The 22,946-nt window shown below is 45.4% G+C and overlaps 1 protein-coding gene across 3 annotated transcripts; it reads left to right on the forward strand.

Moving 5' to 3' along the window:
• The first annotated feature begins 39 nt into the window (after window positions 1-39).
• On the forward strand, window positions 40-21,080 carry TMED8 (transmembrane p24 trafficking protein family member 8). Of its 3 annotated transcripts, none has more exons than XM_075926797.1 (6): window positions 40-331; window positions 5,992-6,070; window positions 11,513-11,639; window positions 13,041-13,182; window positions 13,574-13,870; window positions 15,362-21,080. In XM_075926797.1, the coding sequence occupies exons 1-6, from the start codon at window positions 190-192 to the stop codon at window positions 15,577-15,579; spliced, it is 1,005 nt and encodes a 334-aa protein (XP_075782912.1). In that variant the 5' UTR covers window positions 40-189; the 3' UTR covers window positions 15,580-21,080. The 3 variants fall into 3 exon arrangements, with proteins under 3 accessions (XP_075782912.1, XP_075782913.1, XP_014434855.2); XM_075926798.1 differs by having other exon boundaries at window positions 258-383; XM_014579369.3 differs by lacking the exon at window positions 40-331 and adding an exon at window positions 702-723.
• The last annotated feature ends 1,866 nt before the right edge of the window (window positions 21,081-22,946 follow it).

The raw sequence follows: 22,946 nt of genomic DNA on the forward strand, positions 1-22,946 counted from the left end.
GTCGCCTCACTCTTCCTCCCTTCCTGTGTTATCGAAGTGCCGCCGCGGCGAGCAGCCCGCTCGCGCCGCTGGGCATGCGCCGTGCAGCTTTTCGTGGGCAGGCCCGGATCGGGGGGTGGTAGGCGCGGGGTGCCAGGCGGTCTGCCCTCGGCTCTTTCCGCCGCCTTGTTCCCCGCTCTGTGGCTGCCCATGTCGGACGTGCTGGTGGCCGCCGCCGGCTCCTGTTTAGAGCCCCCAGCGGCTGGGGGGCCGGGAGGCCGCTGCTGCTCCGAGTCCGAGGGGGACGAGCAGGGCCGCCGCTCACCGCCTGCGCCTCCTTTTGAGACTCCAGGTACCCGGGGCGCGGGCTCTTGCGATGTATTGGCCGCTGTTCTGGGGGACGGGTGAGTGGGGGCTGAGGGGCGTATGTTTGTGTGGGGGGGGGGCGCTGGAGGAGCTGCTGGGGTAGGGCTGTAAACCGTGGCTGAGGGGCACCAGCCCGGACTGTGCATGCAGACTTGCTGGGACTGGGTGTGGCAGCGCCTCCCTGAGAGCGCATCCCAGTTGATGGAGTTCCTCTCCTCCATCTGCTTGCTCTCCCCCCTCACCTAGACTGGGTGTCTGTAGCGCCAACCAGGCAGCCCAGGAAGTACAGCGCCTGTGCATCACAAGGAGCAGCAGCAGGGAAGGGTGGGCTTCGAGCTTCTCAAGGGGACTGAAGAGAGTTACAGCCACTATAACAAGGTAGTCAGTTTCCACACCAGTTATGCTACTGTTGCAAAAGCAGAGCTTTCTGCAGCTGTTTCTTTCGGCCTTCTAATACACTGTTCTCAGTACTCATCCAGGCAGCCTATCCGGCCTTACAACAGCTTTGGCTGGGGCCTTGAGATAAGATAAAGCTGCTGGTGACTTCTTCTGATATCTAAGGGTATGTCTACAATATGTAGCCTCGCCTAGCCTAGGATGGTGGTATCATCATTATGTCAGTACATCCCCTTACCATATGACTAAGCTATGGAGCCTATGCTGATTTGGCCCACTAGTGTAAATACAACTTATGGAAGGAGCCTTCCTGTTAATGTAGGAATGCCCTTCTTTGAACAATGTTGTCTATATTAACGGAAGCTCTTTTCCAGCATTAGCTGCAACTGCGCTGGGAGTTTTGTTGATATGTGTTAGAGTTTTTTCACATCCTTTGCTGATATACCAATGTCAATATAATTTCTAAGCATAGAAAAAGTGTAACCTTTTGATTGATGAAGTTGTTTATCAATAGTTGGTTTCTAACAGCCTCTATTCTTGAGGGTATTGGGTTGTTTCCCTGTTCCCTAGTGTACCACCTGTTTTATATTTAGATAAATATGCTATGGTGTAACCATTGCCTCATGTAGGGGAGATGATGATGATAATTGATTTGCTTAAGTTTCTAGCTCTTTGGTCTCTAGGGACCAGTAATGACTCTATTGCAATCTTTAGTCTAACAAAACAATACAGCTCATTAAAGGGAACCAATTAAGTTTGTATGTTTTGGGTTTGTTTGTTTTTTAAAAAAAACTGCATTGTCTAGTGTTGCATTAAGACTTGAGATTTCTGGGTTCTAACCACATTTTTGCCACTGATTTACTGTGTAACCCTGAGCAAGCCATTTCCCTTCTCTTTGCCTTATTTTTTTTCATCTGTAAAATGTAGCTAGGAATAATGACCTTTCCTGCAGGGCTTATGAGATGTGATAAATGTTTTCTTAGCACAGTGGTATCATCTAAAATGCACTGTAGATGGGGGGGAGGGGACAGGGGTGGGTGAGGAAATGTTGAATACCTGATGTGAAATCAAATGCACCTGCCATTGTGGTACCTAAGCAAGTATGGAGTTGGATGTGGTAAGAGCTGCTGACCATCCTGTGTGTCGTCTTAAGAAGATTGAGAGGCCCAGCATTCTGATTTGAAGGGTCCATGAGTCTAAAATTTCATTCTCCTTTGAAGCACATGTAGAGCATAACTCTGGCATCTTTCACTGCAAACTTTGGAATGTTTGTTTTCTCTAAGTCTGAGAGGGTGGTTTACGTGTGGAAGAAACATTTTCTTCCCATCACCACCTTCCTGTCTGCCGTTTGTCTCAACTTATTTATTTTGTTAGATGTAGTGCTGTTTAGCTGTCTTGGTCCCAGGATATCAGAGAGACAAGGTAGGTAAGGGCATACCTTTGGACCAACTTTTATTGGAGAAAGAGACAAGCTTTAGAGCTTACACGGCTCATTTTCAGACCAGAAGAGCTTTGTGTAAGCTCAAAAGCTTGTCCCTTTCAGCACTAAAAGATATTGTCACCCACTTAGGCTTATAATAGAATATAGACAGACATTCTGCTTAAGTTGTTTGTTACTACAGACTCTAAACCCATTAGTATCTATGACCTCTCTCTAGTTCTCCAAAACTTCAGACCTGTTTTCTTCCCTATTCTCCCAGTCTAGCACTCTCACTTCTTTACCTTATCCATCATTGCCGAATTGAATCATATGACAGTCTTGCTGCTGTTTCTTTTTCAGGCCATATTTTCTTCCAATTCTTGGCAACAAAATTTTCTCACATTGGTTACCAGGTAGAAGAAAAATTCTTGTTGTGCAGCAACTTCATCAGTTGTTGAATCATGAGAACAACAGACATTGCTAGGTTCCTTCTGATGCCTGTTGCAGGGGGAAGGGCTTGAAATACTGTTTCCTGCCATATTCTGTAGCTATTGAGGTCTAGGCTGTTCACACAGTCTTTGTAGGCAAGATAGTTCCTCTCAGGTACTATTCTTTGGAGACTTTTAAGGAGCCAGGATAGAAATCTGTGAGCAATAAGGTTGATTTGTGAACTTACTTATTGCTCTAAAAAGTTTTAGTGAATGGAATTATTTCTCTCACACTCATAAATTACATCACTCCAGATTTTTAGAGGCTTAGTCAGGTTCCAAATAGAATCTACTTTAATGAGTTTACATTCTAGTAAAAGGTTCTTAACATCACATTCATGGTAGCTCTTTCCTAATGATCAGATAATAAATTAAACAGATGATTTTTTTTTTAGATCCTGTAACCAAACAGAATTATTATTTGGATAGTGGGGTTCAAACAGGATAGATTGATTTAAATCAAGGCAATTTAAATAACTGATTTAAATTACCAAAGAAAATTGATTTAAATCCAGTTTTCCTGGTGATACTATTTCACATATTTCTTCAAACAGTAGTGCAAATCTGATCACTAACACATGTTAATTTACAGATCAGTATAGGATTGTACACCATCTAAGAAAGGTATACTTTGTGCCACTTTTTAAGAACTTAATTTTTACTGATTTAGGAAATGACACAAATTATGAGCATTATGTTCTAAGACTGAAAAAATAATCCCAACTATATGTCCAATATAATGGGGATTAATTTAGCTACAACTACTCAAGAGAGATCTTGGAGTCATTGAGGATAGTTCACTGAAAACATCCACTCAGTGTGCAGCAGCAGTCAAAAAAGCAAATAGAATGTTAAGAATCATTGAAAAAGGGATAGAGAATATCTTATTGCCTCTATATAAAACCATGGTATGCCCACATCTTGAATACTATGTCCAGATGTGGTCGCCTTAACTCCAAAAAAGATATATTGGCATTGGAAAAGGTTCAGAAAAGGGCAACAAAATGATTTAGGGGTTTGTAACATGTCCCACATGAAGAGAGATTAAAAAGATTTGGACTTTTCAGCTTAGAAAAGCAGAGACAATGGGGGAATATGATAGAGGTCTATAAAATCATGACTGGAAAAGGAAAGTTATTTACTTATTCCCACAATATAAGAATTAGGGGCCACCAAATGAAATTAATAAGCAGCATGTTTAAATAAACTAAAGGACATTTTTCTTCATTCAGCGCACAGTCAACCTGTGGAACTCCTTGCCAGAGGATGTTGTGAAAATTAGGACTTTAACAGGGTTCAAAAAAGAGCTAGATAGATTCATGGAGGTTAGGTCCATCAATGGCTATTAGCCAGGAAGGGTAGGAATGGTGTCTCTAGCCCAGTGGTCCCCAACACAGTGCCTGCGGGCGCCATGGTGCCCGTGGGGGCATTTGTGTGCGCCTGCTAAGTGCTCAGGGTTGGCCTGGCTCCAGACACATGGTGCCGGAGCCAGCCCCGGGCGTATGGTACACAGTGAGCGCTGGCCCCGGGAGTGTCGCGAATTGGCCGCCCGTGCTCTGTGCGTGCGGCGCATGGGGGGAGCGCCGGCCCCAGGTGCGCAACGCTTGGGAGGGGCGGGGGGCACCGGCCCCAGGCGCGCGTTGCATGGGGGGGGGGCGCCTAGCCCCCGGTGCGCAAGTGTCCCCGCCCTCTGGTGCCTGGCAGGTGAACTGCCACGCCCTCTGGCGCCCAGCAGCCTCAAATGGTTGGGGGCCGCTGCCCTAGCCTGTTTCTCTGGAGATGGGTGACAGGGCAAGGATCAAGTGAGGATTATCTATTGCGATCCCTCCCTCTGGGGCATCTGGTATTAGCCACTGTCAGCAGACAGGATACTGGTCTAGATGGACCTTTGATCTGACCCATATGGCTGTTCATATGTTCTTAAAGTTGATGTACACATATATCCGCATCATTTTCTCCCAATAAGTTTTCCTCATGATGGTTCATTCTTGCAGGTAGGCCCTCTATCTTCATGCACTGCTCACACTTGACATATTTTCCTTTTTTACCTGGGGAACAAATTTCTTCAAAATATTCCCAGATAGGGTCTGTCTTACATCCCAAAGTCACAGCAGTTTTTCTGTGGCAAAAGTGTGGGGGGATGTAGGAAGCTGTGTGTATGCTGTGAATGTCTTCCCTTTTCCTTTCCAGTCCACTCTAATGTTCCTTTCTGTGCTGACTCTGTCTTTTCCTATATATTGCCTCTTTTTCTTTTAACCACGTCTTAACTAATTGTGCTGTGGTTGGTCCAGGTTCATCACCACAGGAAGCATAGAACAAAAACAATCCTTTCCAACCTGTGTTTGTCTTTGCACATATTTCTCAGCAGACTAACAAAGTGAAAGCCCAGAACTTTCAAGGAACAAGAGCTGGCTGTTAGGCTGGATAGACTAGGGCCATTATTTCATTTTTATGAGGCTGTAAATGTAGGTGTAGCATGTTTGTAATAACATTTAAGTGTAACTTATTTTTAAACAAGAACTGTAGTATTTTATTGATTTTAAAAATCCAATTTAAATAAATTCAATTTGTTTTTGTGTTTGTTTTTTATCCTGGTTTCAATCCATTTCTTGATGGCAAAATGTTTTCCTTTAAAAGCAACAAAACAAAGACCTCACTACCCTGGTATTAATTGGTCCCCTTGTTTGACCATGGCAGAAGATAGAGATGGGCTTCAGTCTAGAGTTGTTCTCTTCTTTAAAAGGAATCCCTGTCTAGGTCAGGTTGCAGAACATTGGCAATGGGCTGTTCTTTCTGATATGTTCCTATTCTATGGATAAGCGGCCTTTAATGTGTAGGGCAATTAATTTATTGTTTTTCACCAGCACCAAATTCTTCTATAAAAAAACAAGTAAAAGAGAATTCTTACTGTACTTTGCAACTTCAAAAATCTTCGAAATTGGGAGCCTGTCAGTACCCAATTAACTATCTTCAATGGGTAATGGAAGCAGACAGCAAAACTGTATCATGCATTGGAGTCATGTGGAGCTAGAGCTTGCCATGATCTGGAGGCGGAGGGGAGGGGAGAAGAACCTGTAGCCTACATCTGAACAGAAACTTGTTTTGACTGATCCCTGTGTCCTGTATCAGAAAGTGTTATCTTTTCCCATACCCTCCACTTAGAGCCATTAAAAGCCCTTTGTCTGCTGCTGGGGAGGGCGGCTTATAGCACAAATTTAAGTTTTAGGCTTCAAGGCTGCACAACCATGGTGTGTCTGGGTGTTAGCTAGAGTTTTGCTTTATTGTTTGTGCATTCTCAAAGGTTAAAAGCTGTTTCATCTTCTATCTTCCACCCATTGCTAGACAATGAAGATTCAGCCCAAAAAACAGAATATGAGTCCCAGTCAGTTGCCTCATCAGAGTCCATGGCCTCACAGTGCAGGTAGGAAAAGATCTTTGTGTGTGATGACTTTAAGTGTTCCTTCCCTACCTCCTGTGTGAGCAGTGTCTGACAGCTGTTCCTCTCCAAAGCACTGGAGACCTGAACTTTCTGCTTTCAGGGTTTGTATGCAATAGAAAATATTGGAAGAACTGTTCCTTTTGACTTGAGGTTATTTTAAGCTTATAAAATAGTACAGTGCAACCTATGACTCAGCTAGCTCTGTAATCCAAATAACCTGAGAGAACTTTCAACCGGAAACTGAGCTCTGACTGAAGGATATTTTTAATTAAAAATATTCTCATTGTATCTAATCCTTAAGAAAATTAGACACGAAACCAGCAGCAAAAAAGCAGATGTTTTCAGGTACATTTATTCCCTGAATTATCAGCTGTTGTTGTTGACTAATTGCTGGTACGTGTTTAGCTGTATGCATCCTTCTGTTAGGATGCTTGTGCACCTTAGAGTGGCACATAGTGGGCTTTTCTCTACACCTGTTGGAAGATTAAGACAAAACCTTCCTTTCTTCTCTCATGCCAACATATATAAATAAAGACTTTCACAAACGGATGTGTTAAGTAGGTCAGACTGTGGGTCTCACCAGTCATTAGTGTCCTTCTTTTAAAAATCCCTTACAAAAACACAATTTGTGGTAATCCTGGCTTTGATGCTAATGAAATCTGCAACATAAGAGATGCTGCAATTCCTGCTGCCTTCATAATTACAATTTCATCCAAAGAGACTATACCACATCCTAGTTGGCTGCAAAAAGGCTTTTGCTTCAATCTGATTTTTATCATGGCTCACTTATGGAATTTAATTCTGAAAGAACCTCGTTTGGCAGTAAAGAAAATACCAGCCTAAATTTTAATCCTATGTGAGTGTTTCCTGATATATCTGTGTGAGAATCTGAGTTTTCTGAAGGGAAGAAGGTGATGTGCAATAAGAAAAAGTGGCTTGAAGGAGCCAACTGATTTTCTTTTCTTAAATCTGCTTTCAGATTTTGTGCACATCTTTTTGTCCTTTACACAAAATCCAGAACCATCAATGTTGTTTTTACAAAAGATTCCAAGTGAGCTCCAGCACCTTGAGGAGAACCCTTTGAACCTGATCTATTGGCTTCCATGAGAGAGATCAAATTTGAGCCCCATCTGGGTCTCTGCCATCCACATATTGATTTGAAAAGAAAACACAGTCCAAGGTGTGTGTGTGTGTGTGTACACACACACACACATTCAGATTTCCATTTCAGGCTTCCAACGTGATGGCTGTAAACAGTTAAGTTTTGTAACAACAAAATACTTAGTCCAACTTTATTGACCTGCAACCTAGTAGGATTACTTCTGTATCCTGACAACCAACTCATTTGAGCCACTCTTAGCAGAACCTATTGATGGGACATGTCCTTTCCAGACATAAGAATGAGGTTAAGAAAACTTACTTTTTGGCTCTTCCTGTTTTAGGATCCAAAGTCCACATCCCCAAGAGTTCAGTTACAGAAAGGAAAGTCACATCTGTCTCTTTTCAGACTCCTCTTTATTTACAGAAACAGTACAGAAAGCATCTGGACCAGAGCTGTCAATGGGAATGGAGGCAAAAGGAGTAGCCGCATGGGGCCTGGGATTTAAAAGGGACCAGGGCTCCTGGCCCCTAACTTGGAAGCAGCTGAAGCCCCAGGTCCTTTAAATTACTGCTAGAGTTCCTGGTGGCATGTGCCCTGTGGCCTTGGAAGTGTTGAAGGGTTAGAGAGGCTAGCCCCAGTCCTGCCCCTTCTGCCCAAGACCCTATCCCTTTTGGGAGAAGGCCTGTATCCCACTCTTCCCCAGGGCCCAGCAAAGTGTTTTGTCAGCCCGGATTTGGACTGGTGTATGTTGGGTTTGTTTTTTTTAATTAGACACTTCAAATCTACCTTGGAACAACCTTTCCCTGTACTACTCAGACTCAAATTGCTAAAACTGAAAATGTTACTTGCTTCCTTACATTAATGCTTTGCATGGAGCTAGCTAGGGATGTTAGTGTGTAAATGAATAGGCATGTAACCACATCAATTTGATAGTCCCTGAGGGGCAGGGCCAGCAGCCAGCCCTCTGCCACTCTGTGCTGCTGCCTCTGTATCTCTGTCCTCCAGTGACCTAATGGATCAGGCCTTTGGAGCCTGGGGTTGTGGCCCTGTGGCAGTGGCCACCAGCTTCTCAGGGCTGGGAGCTGTGGGGCAGCCACCATGCACCTCACCTTGGCCAGGTCAAGCCACTGATCCTAGGAGCTGCTGGACAGAAGTGGCAGCCCACCCCCTTACCTCTTTCAATCTGCCTATCAGAAGCATGGGGCAGGAAGGAGCTGGCTTTTAAGATAGCTCCCTCCCCAGCACTGGTTCCTGCCTGCCCCACTGCTGCCTCTGTAGGAGGCGGTGAGGGGGGAGGGCAGGTGGGTCCGCAGAGCTGGCACAGGTGGAGAGCCTGCTTAAAAGCTGGTTTCCCACCGTATTGGCTCCCATCTGCCCCCCTCACCCTCCGTGCTGCTGCCTCTCTGACAGAGGCAGCAATGGGAGAGGGGGCAGGTGGATCTGGTGCTTTGGCACCAAATACAGAAGCCGCGCAGGGATGGGGTGGAGCATGTTAAGAGACTCTTTCTATTTCTATTAGGCATTAAGTTGCTATTCATGAAAGCTACATTTAGTGCCTAAAACTAAGGGTTTGTTGTTTAACGCTATCCTGGATTAGGAACTAAGATTTAATCCCAATTGTGACAATTGACTTCTTCAGGAATGGGCATGGTTGCTGGGATGACCTAGTAATTTATCAGAGAATTTCAGGATGTAGGGAAGAATAGGGAACATACACACAGGAGGCTATTGCTTTGCTGCTCTGTTTCTTTTGCTGCTGTTTCAGTTTTGTCTAAAAGGTCTCTCTCCTCCCGTTATCTTCTCTCCTGGAGAGTCTTAAGAGTGCGTTTGTGACTGTTAGTTTATTACCATGGCATGGCTTGCCAGATTCATGATGCTGTACAGGTGGAGCAGGGATGGAACTGAGGGGAGGAATCCTCCCTATTAACACTTGTTGGTTTTATTTACACACACACACACAGGGCTCGACAAATACACTCGCCTGCTTGCCTGTGGCGAGTAGATTTTCCCAGCTGGCGAGTGCAAGGGCAGACTGGCTCGGTGGGCTGTTGTGACGGGCTGGCTGAAGCCCGTACTATGGGTGGTGCGGCCCCATCCAATCCACTGGCTGGCGGAGGAGCAGAGTGCTGCCGGGGAGGGGGAAGTGCGACGATTCTTGCCACTTGTGTGCCTGCGTTAGCTTTGGCGTGAGGAGGCGGGGCGTGAGCCTGAGGGCGGGATGCCGGCAGGATGTGGCCCCGCCGATTTTAAAGGACTGCGGCAGCTCGGCTCTGGCCGCGTGTCCCTGGGAGCTGGCTGCGGCGCATGGCACAGCCAGGCCCTGCCCCGCCCCACCGGCTCCAGTCCTGCCACGACCCCAGCCCCCTCGCCAGCGAGAGACTGCTACCTGCCAACCGCCCAGCTCGCTGCACCTGCCCCATGCCCCTTTGTGTCCGCGCTGCCCGTTCCCCATGCTTCCCCTGATTCGCTGCACCCCAGGCCTCCTGCTCTCCCTTTTCCCTGCGACTCTCTGGCTCTGCACTGCCCTCCCGATTTCTGCCCCCCAGCTCTGTGCTGCCCATTCCTTGCACTTCCCCTAGACCCCGATCCCTCTGCCCCTCCCGTTCCCCGTGTCCCATTGCCTGTGCCTCCACCGCACCCTGCTCCCCCCGATCCCTGCGTCCCTCTGTGCCTCCTGTTCCCCGTGCCATCCCTGTACACCCCCACTGTTCCCTCCATCCCTCTGGCTCTGTGCTGTCCCTGCACTCTGCTCCCCTAGTGGGTCAGGAGTGAGGGGTACTTGTCCATAGGGAAGGGCTGGACAGGGCAGGGGAAAGGCTGCTGTGACCCAGCAGCAGTGAAAGGGGGAGTTCACTTGAAGTGCCTTTGCCTTTATGGAAAAAAACAAATGAATATGCTACTTGCTATTTATAGAGCTAAAACCAAAAACAAACAAACAAAACACCCCATTGCAAAATGCAAACATGTAAAAGACAAAAAATGGGGAGGCAGCCAAAAAATGTTTTGCTTGGGGCAGCAAAAAACCTAGAGCTGGCCCTGGGGGAGGGAAGAGGAAAAATATGGGGAAGTGGCTTGTGCTGAGGGCAGTGGGGGGAGGTCAGGAGAAGGAAAGGGGAAGGCACCAAGGGACAGGGGTGCAGGAGAGACAAATCCCAGTGGCCAAGTGCAGACAATGAGGAAAAGGGCAGGAGGGGAGGTGTCAGTGGGAGGGGGGACAGGGTGATGCTGGGAGAGGAGAGGGTAAGGGCACTGGGGGCTAGAGGGGGAGAGGCAGGTGCTAGGAGAAGGTTTGAACGAAGGGTTGGGCATGAGGAAGGCAGGGATGGAGCATGACATGTGTAAGGGCACAGGGGCAGAGGGTGGTGAGGGGCTGGGTATTGGGGGGGAAGAGGGCAAAGGGGCAGTGAGGGAAGGGGGAGGCACCAGGAGGGTGCAGGTGCCAGGAGATTCTGGGGGTGAAGCAGAAAGGCATACACCTGCAGGGGAGGGACCAGCACCAGAGGAGAGAGGCAAGGCAGGTGTGTAGAGGGGATGAGGAGGGGTAGCTCACATGAGCAGAGTGGGGCTAATGGAGGAGTGGGCACGGGGCGGAGAGAGAAGGGCTGGTGGAGGGGGGGCAGGTCTCAGGAAGGCTGAAGGCAGTGAGAAGGGCAGGAGTCAGGACAGCAGAGGAGGGTGAGGGGTTGGGGGCAGCAGGCACCAGGGGAGCTCATGGAGCAAGGGGAGGAGACATGGCAGCAGAGGGAAAAGGTAGAGGTTTATAAGATATTTATTAATAACTTATTAGTAATTACGGTTCTTATTCTTATTAGGAATTTGTCATTAAAAAAAACACTTTTTTGGGGGGGGAGGGTGGCGAGTCCCCTTTGTCTGGCGAGTAGGGTTTTCCATAATTGGTTGAGGTGCGTGTGTGCGCGCGCATTCATCCATCCAATGACAGGCCAGGGAGAGGTGCTTCCCTTTGAGATGTTACACTGATCCCTGCCATCAATGCATTGTTAGCAAAGTAGCCCTTCTTTGAAGGGGATGTGGCTGGTCTGAACTGGAATGAATTGCTGCTGCCTACGGGACTATAAATGAGGACTGAGTTCAGCAGACTTGCTCACACTGGCTTGGATTAGCTAAAGAGGATAGCTACCTGGGGCTGAGGGCAGAATATGGTTGAGAGAGAGCTTCTTACTTTAATGCAATAGGAAGCCCAGTGCCCTTAGTTTATTTGCATTCCAGCCAGTGGGGTAGCTTTATCACGTGTCCTTGACCCAACTTCTCTGTGTAACATGCTCTTCAAGCATCCTGAATGACACACTATCTTTCTCTGAGAGGCCGCAGAGTGGATCCCTTGTGAATGTGCATGCCGCAGAGAATTCTATAAAAGATGGTACGTCAGAGGACCAGGAAGTGGCCGGACAAGGAGAGAAGCTGGCTAACCAGATCCAGCCCCCGAGAGAGGTAGGTGGCTTGCCATTTTTATTTCTGAAAGGTGCCGCAGTGCTTCTTCCCATTTGTTGCCGAGCATGGACATAGGCAACTGGGGCTTTGAGTATTTAGCGAAGGCTGTTTGTGTTTAATGTGGGAGAGAGGAGTGACAAACAAACCTTTAAAACTCCAAGAGTGTGGGGGGGGGGGGAGGGTGTCATCCCTGATCCCTGTCAGTTTCCACCATTCCTAAGGCTTAAAGACTACTCGTGACTACTGACTTTTTTTTCTCTGTTTCAGAGAGTTCCTCTTAATTTTAAATGAACTAATATAGTACTTTTTTGAGGAGGGAAGTGAAGGAGTAATATTGCCCTACTTTCAGGAAATAAACAGATCATTGTAATTTCAAATACAGCTTTGGAGAGACATTGTGCAATAATAATATTCCCTCAGAAGTTCTGTAGAAGCAGCAGTTCTGTACCTGCCTATGCGATGATAAAAGGGGATTGGCAGCCCTGTGTTAGTTTGGGCAACAGTTTTAACAAGTTCACAATAGGCATCTGTTTTCTTGTGGCTACAGTCTGACTGTGAATACTGTAGGGCAGGGCTACTCAACTTTGGAAGCCCTGGGGGCCACAATGATATTCACAGCACATGCTGAGGATGGCAGCTTAAGTGTGGTTGCATATACATGCAAATATATTTGCAAATAGCTTCTTTCACACTGACGGGCATGAATACAAAGATTAAGGTAAGACTATACAACGTGCAGGCCCCATTTAAGTTCGTTCTGCTGATATTAATAAAATGCAGTATTTACCCGATTTCCACCCATATGACAGGACTTTTAATGAGCAATGATAGTCTAGGAATTGAACTATTAAAACTCAAGACAGTTATATTGACTCGCCCTTATGGAGTGTGGTCCCAGTAGAGGCCATGTTCAAAGGATCCCACCTGAGGGATGTGTGTTGAGCCCTGTGTAAATCCAAACCGCACCACAGGCCGCATGTGGCCTGCGGGCCACATGTTGAGTACCCCTGCTGTAGAGGCTGGTTCCTAGAAATGGAGCAGCTTCAGCATCTGAGAGAGCATCCAGGTAGATCTGGGATCTTTTGCCAAATCTAGCCGTGACAGCCCCCAAACTTGCTGAGGCAGTACAAATAGCTAGACTTATCTATCTGTGGGGCTAGTGTTTCCTGAGGAAACCAGAGGACAGTAGCATAATGCAGCATTTGGCTCCAGAGTTTCACAGTTTTGGAGGCAGTCCTCTGAGCCAGCCAATTATTTAGTAAATATTTTGTGCTCATAGCAGAAACCCATTGGGAAATTGATGTAAATTCATGGAAATGCCTCTTCCTTCTCCCTGGATGTTTATAATCCCACTGGAGGTCCCCAGAGCCACTGAGGAACTTTCTTATCTGACCTGCACAGGAAGCCGTAGTGAGGATGATCAAGTACCATACCCCACAAGGATCAGGGGATATAGTCATGATACAGTCAGAACACACAGGTGCAGTGGATATCCTTTCAGCAGAGCTGGAGACTTCAGACCTCCTTGGTGAGCAGAGAAAAGGTGAGGACTGTGATGGTGGTATTTCCCTTGGGTACTAATGAGGCCTCTTAATGCAGATCTCACGTGGGTGTCTCTAGAAGCAGCACAGTTAAGCTTTAGGTGGTGCTGAGGTGCTGGAGTATTGTGCAATGCCTTTTCAGTTAGGCTTGTATTTAACTTTGGCAGTCTGGATCTATCTCTTTAAATAACAAGGTAATTCACAGAATGGCTTTGTAAGCTATGGGGGAAGGGAAGGAAGATTGGAAGGGAAAACAGTGTAGTATGCCTTGTTTTAAGAGCAATGATAATGGAAGGCATTTTGAGAGGAGATGGAAAGTAAAGATTTGAATGCAAGAGCTCTCTCTGATTGGATTCTGACCAGTGAGGAGCAGCTTGTCTTGTATTTTTTCAGCTCAGCCTCCTCTGGCTTCACCATCCACATGGACCACTTGCAAGATAAGGGAATTCAAAGCCAAAATGGGAAAGGAGAAGAATGCCCAGCTGGTGGTAAAAAGGGGTGAAGTGGTGACAGTCCGGGTGCCAACACACCCAGATGGGAAGCGTGTCTGCTGGGAGTTTGCTACAGATGATTATGACATTGGCTTTGGGGTCTATTTTGACTGGACTCCTGTCACCAGTACTGCCATTACTGTGCAGGTCAGTGAATCAAGCGATGAAGATGATGAAGAGGAAGAAGATGCGATTGAAGGTCAGTGCAAAACTGTACAAGAGAAATTAATATTGTATCCCCAAATCAGGTGCTGTAATTCCTCACCATTTTGGCTAATCTACCTACAGGTGACTACAAACTTTTGTTGGAGTCCCAAGGTAGGCCACAATGTCTGCCCTTCTCCCTCTGAGCCCAGGTGTATGCTCCTAGAGTCACTTACCATCAGATGCCACATATCCTCATATATTGAAAATTGATTTCTTGCTTCCACTCTGATTTCTCTTGATTGATTTCTAATCCGTGACAAGATCAGAGTATGAGAGACTAACTTAATTAACTCTTTGATCATCAGCCTTGATGGCTATCTCTGCTTTTCATCCAGGATCCCAGGGTAAGACTCTTTGCAGACCCCATGGTCCACTGATTTCTGAAGCAGCTGGACAGGTTTTATCTGCATGTCTAGCAACCCATTCTGCCGTGGGACCTCAGCCTGGTCCTGTCCACGCTCATTGGGTCCCCTCTTGAACCTCTGGCAACATGCTCGCTACTATACCTGTCTTGGAAGGTGTCATTCCTGATGGCTATGACATCAGCCGGATGCGTATTAGAGCTCAGGACTTTCACCTCAGATCCTCCTTACATGGTGTTTTTCAAGGATAAGATCAGGTTCTGTACCCATCTGGCCTTTCTGCCTATGGTGGTGTATCAGTTGCATAATTTGCAGGACCATTTTCCTCCCAGTGTTTTACCCCAAGCCCTATATCTCTGGCAAAGAACAGCCATTGCACACACTGGATGTTAGGGCACTAGCATTTGAGTTCCCACAGTTTGTGGCAATTTCAGAGAGGCTGAAGGGGCAGCTAGTTTTCACTCAGACGATTTCATCATAGATCACTACCTGCATCAAGGAGTGCTATGATCTGGCCGAGGTGCCAGCCCCTGCTTTGATGGTCCACTCCACCAGGGCCCAGGCTTCCTCCACAGCCTTTGTGGCTCAGGTGCCCATCCTGGATATCTGTGGGATCTTCAGTCCTCACCTTTGCCAGCCATTACGTGCTGGCTCACCAGGCTAGGGAGGATGCTGTTCTCAGTAGGGTTGTTCTCCATTCTGTGGAGGGCTAAGACTCTGACCCCGCCTCCTAGGTTTCTGCTTTAGAGTTACCTACATGGAATGGACATGAGCAATCACTTGAAGAAAAAACGGTTAATCACCCTTCGTAAGTGTTCTTTGAGATGTGGTGTTCATGTCCATTCCAAATCCCACATCCACCCCTTCATCAGAGTAGTATGGTATGAAGGAACAAAGTGGATGGAGGACTAGCAGGGTTGTATATATTAGCCAATATAGCAGCACCGCTCCAGGGGGGACTCCTGCTGGCACCGCAAGTACTGCTAAGGGAAAAACTTCTGACATGTGCGCGCAGCGTGTGCATGCCTATGTGGAACAGACATGAGCAACACATCTCAAAGAACAACAGATACGAAAGGTGAGTAACCGTTTTTTCTGCTTGTCTCCTTTCTCCCACTCAGGACTCACCCCTGTTGGAGATGTGGAGAGGGGCACTAAAAGCTCTCCGCGAAACCGTTATGGTGAGATCATGCCTGTGTACCGAAGGGACAGCCACCGGGATGTGCAGGCAGGGAGCCATGACTACCCAGGCGAGGGCATCTACCTGCTCAAATTTGACAACTCCTATTCCCTCCTACGCAACAAAACTCTCTTCTTTCATGTGTATTATACCAGCTGAAGGAGTGGAGGAAGCAGGTACAGCAGGCAGGTAACACTGAGCAGAGCAGCCTGCCAGCCAGGATTGGCACCCCCTAACTGGCAGTGCCTATGATTGAGGGAGAGACCTGGCTCTCTGCTCTCCTTTGGCCCAGAACATGTTTTCCCCCACTGCCATGCAGTTTACTCACAGGAAAGGGTAGCTGTGGCTGCTCAGTCATCCAAAGGCAATGTCTCTTGCTCTAAATTTCAGGAAGCCTGCTCTGTGCAGGCATCAAGCTGGGACTCCTCATTACAGCCAGTAAACATAAATTGTCAATGGGCAGATCCAAGTGACAGCAGTTTCTTTCTATTGCATTTGTGTGAACTGAAGCTGAAATACCCTCTTATTTAAAACAGAGAGAATCCTCAAATTCTCCTGTCCCATCGGGCTGCTTTTGGGTCAATGGAACTCTGCTGGGAGGCAAAACTACCTATCCTTTAGCTGTATCACTGCAGTGCATCTTGCTAGTCAAGCCTCCGTTAATCTCTATGTGGGGACTCTTCCAGCTAACTATCTGAAATGCAGCCTGCTGCCTCTGACCCCATTCTGACGGTGGTATAGTCATGTCACAAGTGCCAGACCCAATCATGCGAAACTTTATTTTGGAGCCTTGCAGAAGGAATCAATAGGAAAATTTCCATGGGAAAGCAGTGTGGAAAGAGATAATCTTGACTGTGGAGATGTGTGAATCTCCTGTCCCCAATAACAGTTTCCTCTTATCTATGGGAAAATTAAGCTGTAGTCTCTTGTGGAATCAGCCTTTCCCTTTATATACCTGACTGGAGTTAGTGAGGCTCTGAAGTCATTGCTGACCCCTATTAGCAGGTTGAGGAATGGAGCTTCATGGCCCACATAAGGGTTGGCCTCTGCTCAGCTCTTTGCAGGAATAAGTAAGAATCTGTCAACAGATGTGTATTAAAGGGTATTTATTTGTAACTCTTTAAGATTCAAAATGAGTATTTATTTGATATTATTCATGAACATTTCCCTTCAAGGTAGCTGCTGAACTTGCTTTGTGGTGCCTCTGTTGGGTGTTAATGAATGGCGTTGTACATGATGGTTGTGGTGAAGTTCTAGTCTCACACCCCATAGCTGTTGTCTTTCCATGCAGAGACAAAAGCCAAAAACTTCACCCTCCTAAGAAGCCCTGTAATTCCCTGGTGATTCCATACCTCATGATTCATTCAGGCCTCCCCCCCCCCCTTTTTTTTTTTTAATGTGCTCTGCTACTTAAGCACTCAGGAGCAATAAATAGATCAGGGAGGTTGAGAGCAGAGCGAGCTAGACAGTTGAGCAGCTGAGGACAATCAGGGTGGGGAGGGCAAAGCTGCACGGGCTAACGCACCAACATATTTTTGTAGTAAAGGATGGAGCCAGGGAGCAAAACAGCTCTTTTAGAAGAGATGATGGATAAGGAGCAGGGCTGCTCCTCCTTTAAGGCACTGAGGCAACAAGGGACCAGCTCTCTTCCTTTCTCCAGGAAGGGAGAGGGGAGTGAAGAGCAGAGTGGCCCAACCCAGGATGAGCTGGAAGGTAAAGTAGCCTCCTAATTCTAGGTAGCATCAATGGAGGGGTCCTGCAAAGGGGAAGAAAAGCAAGATTTTTTTTTTTAAGTGATCTGGTCAGGGGCTCCTCTCTGATCCTTAACAGCCTGGGCTGGGATGCTTGTTTCCCTCTGAAAACCCTCTTTGAATATCCTGGGCAAGCATCTCCCTCTCCAGTTGTCTCCTTCCACAACGTCTTCTCTAAATATTGAGCAGCTAATGCAAGGAACCCTTCTTTCACTCAGTCTGGTTCTCAACTACCTAAACAACACGTGCGGAGCAGTACTCTGCCCCTTGAATATTCTGTGTATATCTCCCTGTTTTCCCCACCCTGCTGTGTAATGCATAAGTGACTGCTATGCATTTGGCCCTTTGTTGCACATTTTGGAGAGCCCTGCCATGCCTCTGAAAGATGAGAGGTATGAGTGGTGCACTGACTAAGCCACTGTCTGAAATAGGATTTTAGCAAACAAGGAAAACGTCGTTTGTGTTTGGCCAAAAATGTGTGTCTTCCTCCTATGTATTTTTTGTGCCTGAATATGAAATTAATTACTCTTTTTGTACTTTCTGGTGTATTATGAATGAATAGTTTGCATAGCAGTTTCTATGGCATATTCAGCAAGGAAGAGTATGGGCACTTAGTTGTGCAAGTCCTAAATAAAAAGCAACTTTTGTCCTTAAATTTACAACAGTGAAGGTTTAAAATTCGGAGAGTTTGTGACAATAAATTACCCTCAAATCCCTTTTCCCTTCCCCATTGAAAGATTATTGAGACTGGTAGAAATCCAGATAGTGTGTATTGCATTTAGGTCACAGAATAAAAACTCTTGAGGCCCTGACCCAAACTTAAGTCACTGGCAAAATTTCATTGACTTCAATGGTAGCAGGAGGCAGCCCCTGGTTTTCAGACTACTTGGAGGCCTGTGATCTGGACCTGCCAAAGGGTTATTTGTAGGGTTTTTTGTGCCACTTCCAGGACAGAGACATTAATATTTGAGGCCCATGAAATAATTTTGTGGCATCATGTTAAGTCTTTTGAAATGTTAGGAGCTGGGATGCAGATGCATGTTCAGACCTTAAGGAAGAAAGTTTAGATATGTGTGTTTGAGCTTTTTATGTAGGAGTTGAAGAGGAATTTCTTAGGACCTTGTCCACTCTAGAAACTAGAGTACTTCCTGTCCAAAGCACTCTGCCTCCTGTCTCGCTGCCTGTGAACTGTGCACTTGCCTCCCTTTCTAATTGTGTATATATGTGAGCCATGAGATTATATCAGTTGCCTCCAGTTGGTCAGTATACCAAAATAGTAGTGTTGCTGGAGTTGTGAAGCTGGATAGGAGATAAGTGGGGAGTCATGTTACATGCCCAGTGACTGTACCCTGGTGGCTCCTGAGAAGGAAGGAGTTCATTATGCTTGCGGGTGGGGTTTTGGGAGGGATCTCTGTTCTAGTTGACTAGTTATATATTTTTTTCCCTCCTCCAAAAACTGCTTCCTAAGGATTTATCACATGGTGCCTTGAAGCAAGAGCCATAGACTTGCATTTACTTTCCTCAGACTCTTAATTGCAAGGGTTTCCCCCACTTCACTTCTCTGTTTGTTTACCTTCCACATAACACCCCTGGAAGTGTGGATGGTGATCCTTTATAATCTGTTAGTTTCAGGATACCTGCACCTGGATTCACACATCTCTCTGTGTTCCACTTCAGGAGAATCCAAACTGGTCTCTGAGCAAGGACGCTTATCCCACTCCCTTTTCACTGGGGCTTTTAAAACTGCATCGATCTTTGCCTGACACTGTGATATCCCCAGCAAGCCAATCTGCCTGACAGCCAGGGGTCTGTGTTGCTTTCCTCTGAGGGTTATGAAAGCATATTGCCAATAGTTACAAGCTACCACCCAGCTCTTTCTAAGCAAGCACCTTTATTAAGGTAAAAGCATTACAGACAAACATTCCCATATGCTAGCTTATCAGAGGTTACCCTGATTAGTATTAGGTGCTCTAATAGGCAAAAATCTTTCCAGCCTTCTGCAAGGATTGAGGCCTCCCTCAGATGTAAGATCCTATTTGCAGGATCAGAAAGGAGGCCTGAGTCTGGGTTTAAACCCAGCTGTTTTATATCAAAAGTCCTTTCCTTGTCTCCCAGTTTGAACCAGCATGTGCAAGCCTCTCCTGAGGGGCTGCCTCTGTGGGTGTTCTTACAGCTTAAGTGAGTCACCTTAATCATCCACATTGGTTTTGGTTCCTTGGTGGCCTGTGATAACCTTCACCTCCTGAAGTTTCATGCACTCCTTGGCCCAAAGTAATCTATAAACTTGTAACAATACGATCCCCAAAGATATTGTCTATTGTTGCAATATCTGTTGGATTGTTCCTGGCAAATTACACTGCCTTCAACTGCCTTAACTGAAAAAAACGTAAACAACAATGGTCCTGTAGCATCTTAGAGACTAACAAAAATATATAAATAGTATCATGAGCTTTCATGGGCACAACCCACTTCAGACCTTTTCACCAAGGAGCTGCAGATTACAAATGAAAGTCTCAGCTCTCCAGCACCACAGGGTCTCTGACTTCAAAAGGTGGGCTTGCTATTACTTGACATAGTAGAATGCTTAAAGTGCCATTTTTTTTCTTGAGGAAGCTATAGATGTGCTGATGCCAAGACAGTTGCACTGAGGACATGTGACAATACTAACCAAACAAGAACAGCAGATCTTGTGGCCATTCTGTCATTCCCTAGTGGACTGTGTGAATACAGAGTTGGAGTTGATATGTACTTCTATGTACTATGGAACTAGATGAAGAATCAGTTACAAAAATATCTAAGTAGTAGATAACTTGTTCTCCTTTCCCATATTTGGTAAAACCATGGCTACATGCTAAAAATGAACTGTGTTTTGCTAGGTTATATCCCTATTAAGAGGATATGCAAATGTTATAGAGATAGTCATTGAAATTCCACCGTGGCAAATTCAGAATTAGCCTAATTGACAAGAATTTAGCAAGAGATGCAAGATAATGTCAATGATTATTGCCGTAAATGCTAGATTAAAACAAAGGTCTAGACGAAATCAAACACTATCGGGTTAGGAAGAGACTTCCTGAAGGGTCAGGCTATTCTTTATTTGCCTACTATGGAGTTTTTTGCACCTTCCTCTGAAGTATGGGCTGTGGCTTGAGACAGGATACCATGTGAGAGAGTCTGATCCAAATGACAGTTCCATATATTCTGATCTGAGATTCCTGTGACTCCTGAAGCATCAGCTGAAGAAAGGGGTGCTTCCTTTCCTATCTGATCATGTAAGACTATAATTCACATGGAATAAGAATCGATTTGTGACTAGCTATAATAGATGGGTTCAGAACTTTGGATGAAAGTGAGATTCATATATCAAGATGAGATCCCAGCCATCGTGCCAGGAACTACAGAGACATCACCAAGTGATCACTTTGAATTTTAGAGCTATTTTTGAAAACTTTCAGTGACTTAAGGCAGCCTCCCAGAGGCCTCTAATGTACCCCTTGTGACAGCAGTCAAGATGGAGAGGCTATCCTCTGCATCTCATTGCAACAGGCCCCTCAGTAGTTTTTCAATGGGGAATGTCTTGTAGTTGGACACATCTTAAAGATTTTCCTTAATCTGTGTTTTTTGTCAGTCCTCATCCATGTGGTGTGAAATGTTTTTAATGTACTGTCATTTCAAACTGTCAAGTTTTCTGCACCCAACTGCTGCTCTTTGTCCTGCCAAGGGATGTTTTTAAATATAAAAAAGATACTTTACCAAACTGTGGCACTGAATGTTTTGCTCTATGACCCAAAGAAAGTCTATATTTATACTGTGCTTGCATTTCCTTCAAAGCTCAGTTAGCCTGTTTATATTCAGTATGGTGTGGCTGTTTTGTGACTGTTTAAATAAACTTTTCACTATGCACCATTACTTTTGGTTTTTGTTAGTGTGAGTGGGTGCTTCCAGCCTGTTATCAACAAAAAACAAATTGAGCTGAACTTGTTTTTTTTAATAGCAAAGCAGCGAGGAATATTCATAGTGAATTTTGCAGCAGTGCCAGACTTGTCTTGCCTCCTTTGACAGTGATTTCTTACAGCTTGGAGTAGGGAGGATGTTCCTCAACTTGAAAAAGTATGGGTGAATTAGTCTTTGAATCCTTGTGCTTAAGTTTAGTTTCCCTCCCTCTCGTGTACAATGGAGATTGCAAGACAGTTCCCTCTCTAGCACAACTCCATTCCTTTCATCTCCCAAAAGACTATTAACTGGCTTGCCAAAATCATGCAATGTGAAGACTCTTATCTGGCCTACATTTGGTCCAGCACAATACTCTGTTCCTTGAGTTGCAAATAAAACTGGTTTTCTGTGATGCTAGGGAATCAAAATATCTACAAAGCCTAATATAGATGATGGAGTGAGGCCAGGGACACATGTTTCATTTAAACTATTGACTAGATCAGGGTTACTCAACTTTGGAAGCCCCAGGGGCCACAATGATACTCAAAGCACATGCCAAGGGCCGCAGCTTGGTTGCATGTACATGCAAATATATATGCAAATAGCTTTTCATACTGTCTGGCATGAATACAAAGATTAAGGCAAACACACAACACGCAGGCCCAATTTAAGACACTTCTGCTGATATTAATAAAATGCAGTATTTACCTGATTTCCACCCATATGACAGCACTTTTAATGAGCAATGACAGTCCAGGAATTTAACTTCTAAAATGCATAGCAACAGAAGACCATTATACTGACTCGCTGTTGTGGAGTGTGTTCCCAGTGGAGGCTATGTTCAAAGGATACCACCTGCTGGCTGTGTGTTGAGCCCCATATAAACCCAAACGGCACTGGGTTTTGATTAGCAAAACACCCTCCACTAGGTTCTGTATTTCCAGTGAATACAGAAAAAAATTATTCTGCTCATGGATGGAAAAGACTAGAGGGAACATTCCTTGGATCTAGTTTGTATTTTTACCATTATTTGCTCTGAATATTGTTATAAATGGATGGGCAAGAGTATTCTGTGTAGCGGTAAATGTATGTACTTGTAACATACCTGACACATGATTTGGAAGCAAAGAAATGAAATCTTAATAAACTTAACTGCATACTGGGTAAAATCCTGACCCTTGACTGAAGTCAGTGGGAGTTTGACTATTGACCCCATTAGAGTAAAGATTCCACCTACCACCTGTTCCATGGTTTTTAAACTGGCTTCCCTTGTGGACCAGCACTACTGACTGCCAGTCTCACCCCTGGGGAGTATTTTAGTAAACGTGTAACCAATAATTTTTGTGGCTACATGATTACTAACAAACACTGTGTTTTCAGTAGGGATGTTAGTTAAGAATGGCAACTGGGAAGGGTTTTTGCCATTGCAATGCTGAGCATCACAGTGCCTAACTTTTTAGAAAATTAGAGATACAATACTGTGATTCAAAGCCTGAATTAGGCACCAGTGCTCCCTATTACAATGAATAGAGAGAGATGCCTAAGAATGCAGTCCACAAAAGCCAGCATACTAGGTGGGGAGCTGTCTAAACTAACTAATAGGAGATGGTAACTCAAGCCATGTATCCTAAGCCTCTTCCATCTCACAATTGGTGTACCTAGCTCTGTTCAGAAATTGACAAATGGAATAAGGATGAAAGTGACTAGTCAACTATCCGATAAGCAATTGCTTATCAGTCTAGATGTTTCTCAACCTTTTTTTATAAAGTACCCCTTTAAAAAATTATTAGTACCCCCCAGTACCTACAGTTTTCAGACACACAATATTTTTCTACCATTGCA

Source organism: Pelodiscus sinensis, chromosome 4, assembly GCF_049634645.1.
Source record: "Pelodiscus sinensis isolate JC-2024 chromosome 4, ASM4963464v1, whole genome shotgun sequence".
NCBI classification, from domain to species: domain Eukaryota; kingdom Metazoa; phylum Chordata; order Testudines; family Trionychidae; genus Pelodiscus; species Pelodiscus sinensis.

What these genes read in the sequence shown, in the direction of transcription:
- TMED8 (XM_075926797.1), top strand. Translation starts at nt 190, where the DNA reads ATGTCGGACGTGCTGGTGGCCGCCGCCGGCTCCTGTTTAGAGCCCCCA. An exon ending in AGATCCAGCCCCCGAGAGAG is followed by an intron (nt 11,640 to 13,040) that starts GTAGGTGGCTTG and finishes TGACCTGCACAG; the next exon opens with GAAGCCGTAGTGAGGATGAT. An exon ending in CCTTGGTGAGCAGAGAAAAG is followed by an intron (nt 13,183 to 13,573) that starts GTGAGGACTGTG and finishes GTATTTTTTCAG; the next exon opens with CTCAGCCTCCTCTGGCTTCA.